Raw genomic sequence first — 14,443 nt, forward strand, 5'->3', positions numbered from 1 at the left:
ACTTTGAATATGACTGTGTTTTGGATAAAGCAAGTGTCTTGTAGTGGAAAGAGACAAATTATGAGGGACATTTCTAAAAGGAAAAAAATCCCACAAACCTTAAAGTGCACTTGAAAAGCTCACACAAGAAGGCTAACCTAGCTTACCTTGAGAAGGTAAGGGAGCACGCCCAACCCTCATCCCCAGAAACAGAAGCTAACCCCAGGCAAGGCAGCGTGATGCATCCCGAGACAACAGGACTGGGATATCTACATAACTGTGTGAGTCAATTGCCTTAACACCCGGTGCTGCAAGAGTTAATAGTCTCATTGGGGCCAAGATATACATTTTATAGTTGCCTGGTATCAACGGTTGTTCATCTGCCTTTATTTATTTATTTAAAGAACCCATAGGTGGGAACGTGAGTTGTCTGTCTCTGCACTGTAAAAAAGAAAATGTTGAGAAAACGTAAAATTTCAAGGCAACATGATGCAAGAGATTTTTGAGTTTTCTCAACTTTTGCCAACTGTTGTTGACTCAACTAAGATTTACAAGTTCTGCCAACTTGGATCTTCTTGTTCACCTAATTAGGATAATCCTGGAAGTCTAACGAAGAAATTCTGGTTTCAATGCCATGTATTTCTGCCTTCACCAAACACAGATATTCTTGTTGAGTAATCATACAATTCTTACTCCAGTGAGTTGAAAATTTACCTATATAAACAAAGGAAAATGTATGTTGTTATTATACTTGAAAAACACTTAATAAATAGATATAGAATAAAACAAAGCACAATTCAATGTTATCTAAAAGCTTATTTATTTTGTTCAACAGTCTTTTCAGTACATTTCAGAATGTCATGGGTAGTAGGGTGAATTTCTGTTAAAAAAAAACAAAAAGAAAGAAAGAAAAGAAATAACAAACAAACAAAAACTTGTTGCCAGTTTCTTTTGGGTGCTTTGAGCACCCCAGCAGAGACGTTAAAATTCCAGAGTCCAGAACCAAAAAAGAAAAGTGTCCAGCAACTTAATAATTCATGCACACACACCCTGACCATCTTGTAAAAGCTGAACATAACTATTGCACATTAAATAGGGTAGTGCCACAAACGATTGCCTATGCACCCAGACATTGACATTTTACACAGGCTTACTATGATGAACTATGGAAGTTAAAAGTTCTTAGAAATGTTACCATCAATGAAGAGGAAACTAACACTATAACAAATCTTTTACAATACTACAAGACAAATTTTCACCATATATTCTCAACAATACAGATTCATCTGACTAAAATTTACATTTCGAATAATGATTTATCCACTTCACCTTCATATTGTCCGACCAGGCCAAAATAAGATGGCCTGAATTGCTTCAAAGGTAAAACTCATCTGCTTTGGATAATCAATGTTGAGGCATACAGAAGGCCAAAGAGGTGTGCCAGGGCAGTAGAGAGATCTGGAATGTTATGTAGCACAATGTCCCCTTCCAACACAACTGCATGTTCTCGCACAGACGTATCAGCATCGTCATCTTGTAGGATGGTGAGGATGGCAACTGATGCACCGTTCAACACTGGTTCCAAAATGTCAGTGTCCTGAAGAAAAGTGAAATATGAATTATTGAAAGCTAAGAAAAACTAAAGACAAAACAAATTTCTAAAGATTTTAACTTTAACCTCTATACCATGCTGGTCGTTTGACTCATGGAGGTTTTAAGAAGAAAAAGCTTATTTTCCTTTAATTAATGCCACCTTGTGAGTTTTGTACAAAAATATTTTCTGCTATGGAACAACCACTAACAATGCCCAGCTGCTGCTCAGCAGAAAAAAAAGGAGTGAGAGTTATGACAACTGCAATCCCCACTATAAAATTATCTGGACTGCACTGAGAAAGTGTACATTTCCATTTGGATAACTCATCCTTTAAAAACATCTCATAGTAATTAGTTTTACTTGCATTATTTTTTTTGTACTTACTAAGCACTTCAGGAAAACCTCTGTTGCATCTTCTCTTGAGGAAAATGGGCAGGCCTCTCAGTGCCCGTTGGACACAGTGTTGGATGTCTAAAGAGTATTCAGTGGAAAACAAGAATTTCAATTAGTGAAGTAACATGGTGTACTATACACAATGCAAAATCAGAACTCTCATAGTAATGAAAGTAAAGCACAGGTCAGACCCAGCAACACATAAAACGTACAACCCCCCCGCCCCCAAAAAACAACAACACCATGTTAACAATTTTACTTTCGTTTTACAAATTAAATAAAATACTGCCAAATAAGAACAAAGCAATGACTCATGACATTCATTTTTACTGACATGTCCACTGATGTGTTTTATTTGAAGCCAACATCTTTTTCAGTTTCTGTTAAGAGAAAAGTATACTCTCTTCTGAAAATGTCAGATAAAGGAGCACTTCACTCACCTGTTCATCAAGTTTATCCAGGAGGTCTTCCATCTCCTCACCAAGAGCTCCCTTCTTAGACCAGTACAGTTTCAGCAGGCCAGGCACAACTTTGTCAAGGGATGCATTGAAGGTCCCCAGGAGGTCTTTGCTTGTGATCTGAACAATACATTCACCAAAATATTGTCATTTATTCAGCACAGAAAATTCCTGGGTAGCTGTCTTGGACAGTCTGCACCATGTTATATGCCTGACTGTGTCATCAACAGCAAAACCTACCTACTTCAAAAATCTCTCATGAATACGTCTTTTGCACAGGAATAGAAACACCCCCCACAAAACCCAGTATCAATATGAAAATACATATTATGTTCTAAGTTGCACCAAAATCTGTGACCAATCAGATTCTGTGACCTGCCTTAGTATTCTTTCCCTAACAATCTCAGACTATAGAAGTCCTATTTCTAGCACAAAAAAAAAAAAATACATGCTAAGTCAAAATTATGAGATTGCCTTTCTGTTTCACAATTTCGATTTAGCATGGGGACTCTTGTACTGGCAGAAATGTTCAGGGTAAGGATTTCAATATAACACTGGCAAGGGCCTTGACTGGAGTGGTAGCACAAGATAATAAAGTTGGCCAATGCATTACCCCAGCAAATACCATACTGCTTCAATATAAGTATAAATCATGCCCAATTAGAATAATAATTAAATTATAAATAAATTAGGACAGTCTTACCTCCTCAGATGAAAATAGCGCAGGTCATCTCTCCTGGACCTCAGATACCATAGGCTGACACTCCACGACCTCTCTCCGCCTGAGAGAAAATGTTTGCAATAATGAAACATTTCAATATAATGTAGAGAAAAAAAACGAGAAAAAAAAGTTACGGATCGGACTCTCCGATCCTTACTGCGCATGTGCAAAGTCAGACCGTACAGATCGCGTCTACCCGTGGAATTGTACATAAAATCAATACTCCACCAACAAAAAGGCTCTCAAAACAATACAATACTTTTCCACAGCTTTGAAGGATGGGTCAGGTGTATCCTTCGTGGCCCACCCTATGCCAGAATTCATAGCGGCCCAGCCGATTCTAGTTTCAAACAATGGCGGCAGCCACTTAGTTTTAATATTACTCTTATTACTCTTTCTGGGTCACAAAGTAAACTTTTAAGGTATTTTCAGGCGAGAATGTAGCTGTGTAAATTTCAAATATCTGCTCAGTTTATTAAGACAACACATTTTTGCCAAAATGCTTCTACGTTTTCGGAGACGTCTGTTACCACCAGCTTTGATAGCTAGCTGGGATTCAAGGCTCGCTAGAGCAGCGAGAACAGCGAACTCCTGGCATATCATTTTCAACCCCCAGCGGTCCTTCGCTAGCTTAAACATGATATATAAGTCCCTTAGATGACTTAAATATGTTATTGTTTGGCTTTTTTTCAGTGCTTTACTCGTTCCACCCTCCTGGGTCCTCAGGAGGATGCAGCCTAGCGCTTGTAGAAAATCCTAATAACAGATGTCGTTAGCTTACCTGCTAGGGCAAATGGCGGCAGCTCCCACACCTGTCCAAAAATGGTCAAATAATACACTCCAACTTCAGACCAGGTAAAATCCGTAATGGTCGAAAAATTGTAATTTTCATCCAATTTTGGCCACGTTTGTTCAAAGTTTCTTAGCAGGTTTTCAGTTCAGAACACATCGACAAACCAGTATCACACAGTCTGCTCAGACTCGTTTGGTCTAGTTCAAACTTATTCAGACCACGACGTGTGCCAGTCACCCACGGGGTTTCCACGGGTTCCCAACTCGACTCAAAAATCTACTCAAAAGTTGATAATCTTTGTTATGCTCGCTAGAAAATCTTAGTTAGGACAACAATGGAAGAAATTTGTTGGGCAGACAAGCTATTTTAGGTTGTAAATGGAAAGTTTTATTTCTAAGTCAGTTTAATTTGAAAACTTTACTCAAATCAACAATTACTAGTTATCGTTTTTACAGTGTGCGTGTTAGCCCTGTGACAGACAGGCGACCTGTCCAGGGTGCAGGGTATGGTAGCTGGAATAGCAACCTACCCAAGGATAAGCAGAAGAGCATGACTGATATGAAACTGGGATTTTGTTACACTTAATTATTGCAAAAACAACTAAAACTATAACTGAAACTAATCAAAACTAAACTGAAACTAAGGATTTTCAAAAAAATAAAAACTAAACTAAACTAGCAAACAAATGGTAAAAACTAATTAAAACTAATATAAAATTGAAAATCTGAAGTCAAAACGAAATAAAAATAAAAACTAATGAAAATTGCAAAACTATTAAAACCCTGGCGTGTTTTGCACGATGTACTTTTAAATATGCAGTGTGGACCACATGAATCACAGAAAGGTTTTCATCTGCCCTAAAGTGTCTCACCAACTGCAGACCTAATGTTTCGTGAGTCTCATCCTACAGCACATAAAGCCTGCCTCCCATGGAACCTGGACTCTCATCAGTTTGTCTACAGGACAAACTGGACAAAGATATTAATAAAATATTAAAGCAAATCTAAAAAGTCTGTGATTATTGGAAACACCTGTAGTGGCTTCTGTGTAATAAGCATAAATAGAAACAGTCTGCAAAAAGCTGGCTGCCAGCAGACTGCTGCCTACTGGGAGTCTGCACTTTCTATTTTAACCCTGGATAAAGACAAAGACTGCTAACTTTAGCCACTCTATACTCAGAATATAGCTGTCTACCCCCAGTACATTTTGTAGTGGTTTATTTTTAATGACAGACATTAAATATTCTAATATGTTGTTTTGCTTAGAAAAGGAAAAAGATGAATTGATTATTTCACTTGAGACAAAATTATAATGGTGCACTTTTTCAATAGGACAGTCTGTATCTGTCAAATTGTTGCTCACAGAACTGCTGATAACATCACCCTTGGTTTAACATTGTTATTCTTTTAAAACTTCTAATTTTTCAGTATGCAGTAGGCGGTTTGGAGCTCCTCACTGGAGGAAAGGCTGGATGTTTGGATGGTTAAGAGTCAGTGATGAAGGTGGTGATGAAGGTGGTGATGATGGTGTTGCGCCCCCACAACCCTGAATTGGACAAGCAGGAGAACATGGATAGCATCTTATTTTTGTATGTTGGACAGTTTAAAAATGGGCTCCACCTTCTCTCCTCCCTGAAATACAGTGTTATGTGTTGTCATCCATGATAAACTAAGCTGTGAAAGCGGATCCTCTTTCAGTGTTTCCAGTTCATTGCAGACTTCCTGATGCTTGTTTTATTCAGCTATCATGACCAAAGTAAAATTAAATTGCTGCTTATTACACAGAAACTGCCATAGATGTTTCCTGGTAGTCATTACTGTTCTTTAAGTTTGTTTTAAAAGGTTTCCAAAAGTTGAATCTGTTCATCTGGACGTAGCGTTTTGTGGGAGAAACGTTTCGTCACTCATCCAAGTGACTTCTTCAGTCTCAGCTGACTGCAGGTTTCCCCAAACCTTATAAACAGTACATTTGCATAATGACTGAAACCAGCCCACTGAAGGAACAATGGGCTGGGAGGTCAGTTCCTTAATCATAATTATGCAAATTCCCATGACCATTGATCAACAATCACTGACCAAAACCCACTGATCAAAGAACACTGATCAATGGCCATGAGTCCCATTCACAGAGAGTTGGGGAATGGCTGCAATCACAGCATTGTAAGATGGCGAAAGATGTACCCTTAGGCCCCTCCTCGATTCAGAGATGGTCTTTTCCTTTTCACGTAAATGGCCTCCTTGACTCCGGCGCTCAAACCAGCGTTCTTCCCTGTCCAGGATGTGTACATCCTCATCATTGAAAGAGTGTCCACTGGCCTGTAGGTGTAAATAAACTGCAGAGTCCTGGCCTGATGAGGTAGCTCTTCTGTGTTGTGCCATCTGCTTCGCCAGAGGTTGTTTGGTTTCCCCGATGTATAAATCCTGGCAATCCTCCTGGCACTTAACAGCGTACACTATGTTACTCTGATTGTGTCGGGGGACCCGATCCTTGGGGTGGACCAGTTTTTGGCGCAGCGTGTTTTGGGGTTTAAAAGCCACAGAGACCCGGTGTTTAGAAAAAATGCGTCTCAACTGTTCCGATACTCCTGACACATATGGGATCACTACAGGTTTTCGCCTGGGCAGCGGTTGTCCTTCTCTCCTGGATCGGCTGGAGCTTTCTTTAGGTGCCTTCCCAGCTTAGACAAAAGTCCAGCTGGGATAACCACATTTACTCAGGACCTCACAGCCCATTGTTCCTTCAGTGGGCTGGTTTCAGTCATTATGCAAATGTACTGTTTATAAGGTTTGGGGAAACCTGCAGTCAGCTGAGACTGAAGAAGTCACTTGGATGAGTGACGAAACATTTCTCCCACAAAACGCTACGTCCAGATGAACAGATTCAACTTTTGGAGATTTACTTTCCTGGATGATTGAGAATGCATCAAGATGTTTTAAAAGGTTATTTATTACCTGGTTATTAATATGTTATTAAATAGAAACAGGCAGTTTTGCAGCTCTGTTTCCTGCTTATTACACAGAAACTACCACAGGTAACTGAATAGTAATAAAGTGTTACATAAATTTCATGGCAATATTACTCAACTGTAACCACTGTTGCTAGCATGATATTGCTTGGATATTACATAGTTATTACTTTGGTCATTGCATAGTAATAACTTTGAAATTATTACACTCTTGTTTCCCCCTCGTTACCCTACTATTCCCCCTTTATTACCGAGCTGTAATAGAAAGTGCAACCTGTCCAACCTGCTTAAATTATCCAAACAAAATGTGATCTTTGAAGTTGTCTTAAAAATAAATCACATGACTTAGGAAGCAGTGAAAACAGCAGTAAACAGTATTGTCATTGAGATTCCAGGTTTGCTTAGTATTTTTGTTGTTTCTTATTTTTGTACTACTTAGTGGATTTAGCTGCCAGTTGCCTTTAATTAGTTTAGTTGCTTTAATCCTTCTTTTGTGTTCCTGTTTTCTTCACATCAGTTCCTTTTCTATTTTGTCCTTTCACATGTATGTTTGCCCCATCTAGTTGTTTCCCTTCCTGTTAGTGATGGTAAATTTGATTCTTTTTACTGAATCGAGTTTTAATGAGTCACTCACCAAAGTGAATCGGGTTTTTTGAGTCATTTGAGTCACTGAGTGAGTTGACCAGAGAGTGCAAAAAATGTACATTTTCACTCAAACTTAATTTTTTTCTCTTTTAGTGTAAATCCTACTGCTAAGATGAGTGATTCTTAAAGAAAACAACTATTTTATATACCAAAAAAAGAGCAAAAGAATTTCTAAAGGGAACATTTCTTTTGTTTATTTTTATTTTATTAGTATTTTCCTTACATGTGTCAAATATATATTTTCTCATCTAAATGTCCACTGAGCTGTGAGCCAGGGGGCGGTAGTCTTGCCTTAACATTGGTTGCCAACCAAGAAGAAGAAGAAGTAGCTGCGAGCCAGGAGGGAGGGGGTGAGTGAGTGAGTGAGTGATTCGTTCGCTCTATGATTCAGCACAGGAGGGAGGGGGTTAGCGAGTCATGAGTGATTCGCTCGCTCTATGATTCAGCAAAGGAGGGAGGGGGTGAGCGAGTCATGAGTGATTCGCGCGCTCTACGATTCAGCACAGGAGGGAGGGGGTTAGTGAGTCCTGAGTGATTTGCTTACGCTACGATTCAGCACAGGAGGGAGGGGGTTAGTGAGTCATGAGTGATTTGCTTCCCCTACGATTCAGCGCAGGAAGGGAGGGGGTGAGTAGCTCAAATGTGCTGTTAGCATGTTAGCAGAGCGTTGCTACTGTGAACCGAGGAGCTATTGTCTTGATGTGAGCTTCTACTCAGGGTTTTTTCTTCCAGTTCAGAGCAGAAATGTTTTTGTTAAGATACTGGATGTTGTGTTTTTCTTCACAATTTGAATTATAAGCTAGATATATTTCTACTAGTGAAATTAGTTTGCTAACAGCAACAGGGATGAGTCAGTGAGTCAGTTGCGCTTGTGAATCATGATTCACGAGTCAGTAAAGTGATTCTCGAGTATTGAACGATTCGTTCATGATTCGCGCATCACTACTTCCTGTTTCCTTTGCCTCTGCCCTGTGTTTTGTCCTTTTGTGTGGTAGCGGTTAGAATGAGCTAGCACAGTGGTGGAGATGTGTGCTGTAGCAGCAACCAGTTTTTTGACCGTGACATCGTGATGTGGTAGCTTTGTTTTGTGTGTACGAGTCAGAAATAAACCTGGATAGCTCACATTAAGAAGTGGAAGAATTATTTTTTTAAAGCTTGGGACAGAAATTTGCAATATATATATATAGTTGCATTATTAATTATCTGCAAATAAAGCTGCAATTCTGAGCGTTTCCCTGGGTCTGGGGTCCATTTTGGGTCCTTATCACGCAGCACAAGTTATGAAAACTTTCAGTCACCATTCATGGGAATTTTTTTTACATAAGAGCAAAAACTTGAAACATGACATAAATTAAAAACAAATACATTTCTGGCAACAACAACAACAAAAATCAATTTTCTGGTATAACTGATGCAGTTATTTAAATTAAATAGGCCTTTTAGTGAATCTCAAAAAAGATGAGGACATTATTCATGGACTTACAGAATCAGAATGATTTTATGACATTTTATACTCACCAGACGATAAAGACAATAAGCTGTTTTTGTTTTTCGTAACTCATAAACTTTTGAGTGTGACTTTCAGGCTTACTGTCTCCTTTGCACAACCATATTTTCACAACACAGGCTGATGAACAGCAAACAAAGCTAGACAAAGTTCCTTATATATCATATATAGCTTTATTTATTTTTGCATGAGGAATACACAGTGAAAATCCCCTGCAAATAGAGCCCCAGTTAGCCCCTGAAAGCGGCAGAGGGGGCTGTACACAAAATGTTTAAACATCAGCAAGCAATCCTTAAGTTTTGTAAGCTATACTTCAGCAATTAAGCATACAAATTCGAAATGAAAAACAAACTGTTTAGGATCAATAGACTCTAAGGTGAAAGTACGGAATTTGTATAAATTGTTTTTCAGAGAAGCTGAAATGTTTGTTAAAAAACCATCAGTGTATTTCTTCATGTAAAGGAACCCACTCTAACAATAAATAAATAAGTTGTTAATTATTAGAGTAACCTTTAATTACCCTGTGTAATTTATAGCTAGGCCATGGCTTCATTGACCCTCCACAGGGAGGCTTGAAAAGGAATTATAAATTTATACGTAGTCTCATAAAAATCTTGACATTTATAATAAGATTGTCTAAGTGATGTCTATGTTGTTTCAGTTGAATGCATGGATATTCCTTTATGTTCATCCAGCTTAAAGTTTCAGTTGCAACTAACAGCATAATATGAAAATACAGCTAATATACACCAACCAATGTCACATTTTCATTATCAAGACATACAATAACATCAAAAATCTGATTGACATGTATAATGTCTCACAGGTTAGCAAAAAGTGGACAGTATTATACATTTGTCAGGGGCGTCTCAGAAAGAACAAACACTTTCACTGTCAGCAAACCTTTATATGAAGGATTGGTTCAGATTGTGTCATCGTTCTCAGAGAGCCCTTGTTTTGCTTCCAGGTTTTATGATTTTGTTTCTCGTTTCATCCTTTGACACTGCCAGTTTTTTTGTGTCTAATTTCATAATGTTTTTAAAGGCAGACGAGTCTATTCATCATATAAAACTGAGGCAAAGGTGTCCGTGTATGTACACCTTCTGGTTTTTGCCACACAACATTGCTGTTATGATGATTTCAGCAGCAAGAAAGAAAATGGCATTAAAGGGACTGCTGCTGGTTTTAACTAGTCTCTTGTTTTTCATGCGTGTTCCTTTGTTTGACAACAGAAACAGAAACATATTGAAGCCTTTTTGAAGAATTCAGTTGTGTTAAAGCAGAAAAGCACATCAACTGTAACGACAGAACAATAGAAAGGCAAACAGATGGTAACCATAGCCATATGAAGCATTAACCATACCGTGAGTTCCTCTTGTTGTTGGGACAGAGTAATGCCCAGGGCCTTAAGATCCTGAGAGCCTGGGACTATATGAAGCCTGCTATGTTCATTCTTGCCACCAACAACAGAACAATTGATGTACTTTCCTCCCAGCAGAGGACATTTTAGGGTCACATTCTTAGAGTGGTTAATTAAGGTACAGAGCTCTATAAATGCAGTCCATTTACAGTTTTACACTCAGATTATTGGAGAATTAATATTGACTAGCTCCAATCAGTCATCTGACATGGCACAAACAATGAAACGATCCTTTATCCAATCTATTCCCACAGAAAGAAATCTTCAGCAAAAGACCAGGATCCACTAAACACTGTAGTGCATTAACAGGACATACACTCAATGCCATATCAAACTGCTGAGGTCTGTTCTTATTTTACTGCACTGTTTGTCAGTTTTAGGACCTTCTGTGCTTCTTCACAAGCCAAAAAAAAAAAGAAGAAAAAAAAGTTGTTTAGGGTTTAAATACAAAGTGTGTTGGCACTGCTTTTAGTTGTCTAAGAAGCATCACTTTACTAAAACAATTACGGATTTTGTAGCTTATTAAGACCTTAAAACAGCAGCAAATGTGAGTATTTATTCACAAGTAATGAACAAATGTCAAATGCGTATGGGTATTCACAAACATAATATGCACCTCTTGGCCAGAACTGAGCGTTATCAGATCCGCCATCAGTGCTCAATAAACTTTGTTCAGACTAACGTAAGAATAAACACTCTTTGCCCAAGCATCACATGAAGCAGAATTTAGGTTATGTCACAACATGAAACAAACCATTTTAACAGTGCATCTAACTTGAATGAGAATAACACTGCAGTGAACCTTTGACTTGTTCCATTTCATTCATTCTTTGTAAACTCGCCCGCCTCCCAGCGCAAAGCCATGGCACTCTTGCGTCTTCCTCCAGTGTGGATCTCTGGAAACTGCCAAAAGACACTTTATTGATTTACTGCATTCACATTACTCCCTCCACCTCTTCCACCAGCTTTCTCAGGTTATTAAAATAAAGATGGGATAAGCAAGTTTTGCAATGACAGTCTTGGCAGTTGAGGTTCTAAGCCACTAGCTTTTCTTTCAGTTACTCTATTGCGCTTAAACTATTGTCAGTTAAGACAGGATGTGACTTCTTCCTTTTCGAGATACAACCCTGTCATGCAAGTTTTACACTGCCATATTTGACGCACATACTTTTTTCAGACGTACAAATCATCATCAAAACTATTATGCAAGATAACTGCCTTCAGAATGAGATTGATTTAACATGGCTTCCATTACTTAAATATAAATATTTGTCTTAAAGAGACATGTCTTTACTGTGCATGGCATACTAACTTTTACTAAATTCATGGTGAAAATTGGACATCAAATATGCTACAGCAGGGTGCATAAAGTTGAGTTTATTTTGTAAAGCTCTCACTTGTAGTTTTGGCTACAAGTGAGTATTTTTATTTGGCAAAATAAACAATTTAAACAGTATGCTTGTTTTAAACAAGCATACTGTTTAAATTGTTTAGAGGGTGAAATGTCATAGTAAAAGTATTTCACCACAAAGGAAAAGAAAAAGGCTGTAAAAGGTTTCCTGAATAAGCAAGTCTGGTTTTTGTGCCTAAAATAAACACTATTGTAACAAACAAAGCCATAGAATATACACCTATGATCAGGAGTTACACACACTCAGTATGGACATGAATGTCATAGTAATATTTTCTTTGTTAGCTTAAAAAGGATTTGTTTAACAGCACTCACTAGAATGACCAATATTCAGAATAAAATTCATCTCAGTGAAGGAGAATTGTAGATTTCAACAGAAGATCTTTTGGTGCCATTTCTGAACACTCACAGATTCCATATTAATCCCAATAATATTTGAATGGAAGCAAGTATAATGTAAATAGAAATGACTCTAACACTGAACCCTGTGGAACTCCATAGTTAACGTTTATTGCGTGAGGACTCTCAATTTACATGAACAAATAATCTACGCAGTACCTTTAATATCTGTTTATAATAAAATACTGTAGTCAACAGTACTGAATGAAGCACTGAGGTCTAGCAGGATTAGGACAGAGATGAGCATCTGACTTTATTCTGGTGGGTGTCGGACTCTGAAAAGGCTGCTCTTGGTCACAAATTCTGATTATAGTTTTTATGGAAGGAATATCTAGGCATAACCATTTGGTGGGGTGTCTCCTCTTTGGTGGCCTCATGATTAAATTCTGCCTCCAGCCTTGCACTGAAAGAGCTGAACAGCTCAGTGCAAGGTGGCACGAATGAGAAGCAGCAGCACTTCCATGGCTGCCAGCTGGAAAATGCTAAAGGCTCCAGAACGAGTTGCTTCCCCGAGTGGAGGAGTATGTTGGGTTTGTGTTCACAAATGAGGGTATGAAGGCAGAGTCTGTGACTAACAGACACTCTGTACTAATCTTTTGTGTTAAAGTGAAAGCTAAGCATAAAAGTAAAGCTGTCAATTTACCTATCAAATCTACATTCCTACCCTCACCTATAATCACGAGCTGAGAGGAGTGACATGAGATCATGGACATGATCACTGAAAACAAATACTTCACGTTATCGCTGCTAAAAGTGGTTTCACATGCTTTTAAATCACAACATATACGTAGTTGTTGCAGTCATGTTTTTCACAGGACTGTACAGTATTCTACATTCCTCTGAAAAAAACTAGACTTTGAAGTTTAATGTCACTGCATGGTGAGCGCTTAATTCATCATTTATAAAGTAGCCAGAAGCTTATTAACCTCTCCTAGTTAATCAGCTTATATACAGTATAACATGTACATTGTATCATTTAAAAAGTCCAAATAAGTGATTTGTCATTTCTTACTGTAATTCATGGCTAATTCAGGCAGTAAATAGTTGTTAGTTAAGCATTCTGTGTAATTAACTAACTTAATTAAATAAATTAATAAAAGAAAATTAACGAATTAATTAAATATCCTAAATTTAAAGTGATGAGTAGTTTTTGCCTTATAAAGCATTTATAAATGAAAATTAAAGTACCTCAAGTACAACAGGTCTCAGCCCTATTCACAACAGAAACATCACACAAATAATCCACAAAGAGATACAGAACAAAGAAAAATGTATTGCCAGGTACAAACATTCCCATTCGAGGTTTCCAGAATACTGACATGTAAGTAGGAACAGAGTCTTCAGTTCTTTATCTAATAAAATTAGGACAGAAAAGAAAATAGTACTAAAAATATAAGAGAAAATGAAAATATAAACCAAAACATCTGGTGTCAATTTTGTGGAAAATAAAACAAACAAAAACAGACTAGTGTGGGACAAGGCTTCATAGGTGCTGTTGTCACTGAGGAGTGTAGAACTCTTAGTGTAATAGTCTGTTGAGTTTAGAATAACAGTGGACCTCCCCTTTTTGGCTAGAAATATGGTGTTTTTATTATATTGTGAGGTTAGACTGAGGAATTCTTGCACCTTGGCTCATGTGATGAGGCACATGATGTCAAGGTCCATGTGAACGGCCAGTGTTTTTCCATCTCCTCCTGTGTTTTCCCGGATTCACACCTGGATGGGACCTTGGACACTCTCACTCACCTGTTTCATTCAGTGACGATCAGCGTGGCTGCATTTAAGCCCGGTGAGGTCATCTCTTCTTTTCCAGTCCATCAGCGACTCATGGCTGTATTTCCTTGTGATTTTGCGGTTGATTGTTGCATACTTACCTTGTCTCCTTATGCCTACAGCTTTCTTTGCAACCTTTCTTGACCTGCCTCAGTCGGCAGCCTCGTGCTGGCCTCTCACCAAACCTCTCAATCTGGAATAGATTAATCATCATCTGCTTACTCTCCTGCCCACCCTGGAAAACCTTCTCATCTCAGGTTGGAAAAAAAACCTGACAATCAGCAGCTCGCTCCTTCTGTATGTTCCCTCCCAAAGCCAATGTTAGCTCCACCTGCAAGTAGGCGCTTATCTCTAGTTGCCCTACCTGTACCTCGTTGTTTAGTTT

The 14,443-nt window shown here is 38.3% G+C and overlaps 1 protein-coding gene across 1 annotated transcript in view; it reads right to left on the bottom strand.

Annotated features, from left to right (window-relative positions):
* Positions 1-9,232: 9,232 nt before the first annotated feature.
* palmdb (palmdelphin b) overlaps positions 9,233-14,443 on the bottom strand; it is an 80,016-nt gene continuing 74,805 nt past the window's right edge. The window contains exon 8 of the mRNA XM_039617716.1: positions 9,233-11,378. Within this exon, the coding sequence (XP_039473650.1) occupies positions 11,295-11,378 (84 nt within the window). The 3' untranslated portion in view covers positions 9,233-11,294. The remainder of the gene's footprint in view (positions 11,379-14,443) is intronic.

Source organism: Oreochromis aureus, linkage group 9, assembly GCF_013358895.1.
Source record: "Oreochromis aureus strain Israel breed Guangdong linkage group 9, ZZ_aureus, whole genome shotgun sequence".
Classification (NCBI taxonomy): Eukaryota; Metazoa; Chordata; class Actinopteri; order Cichliformes; family Cichlidae; genus Oreochromis; species Oreochromis aureus.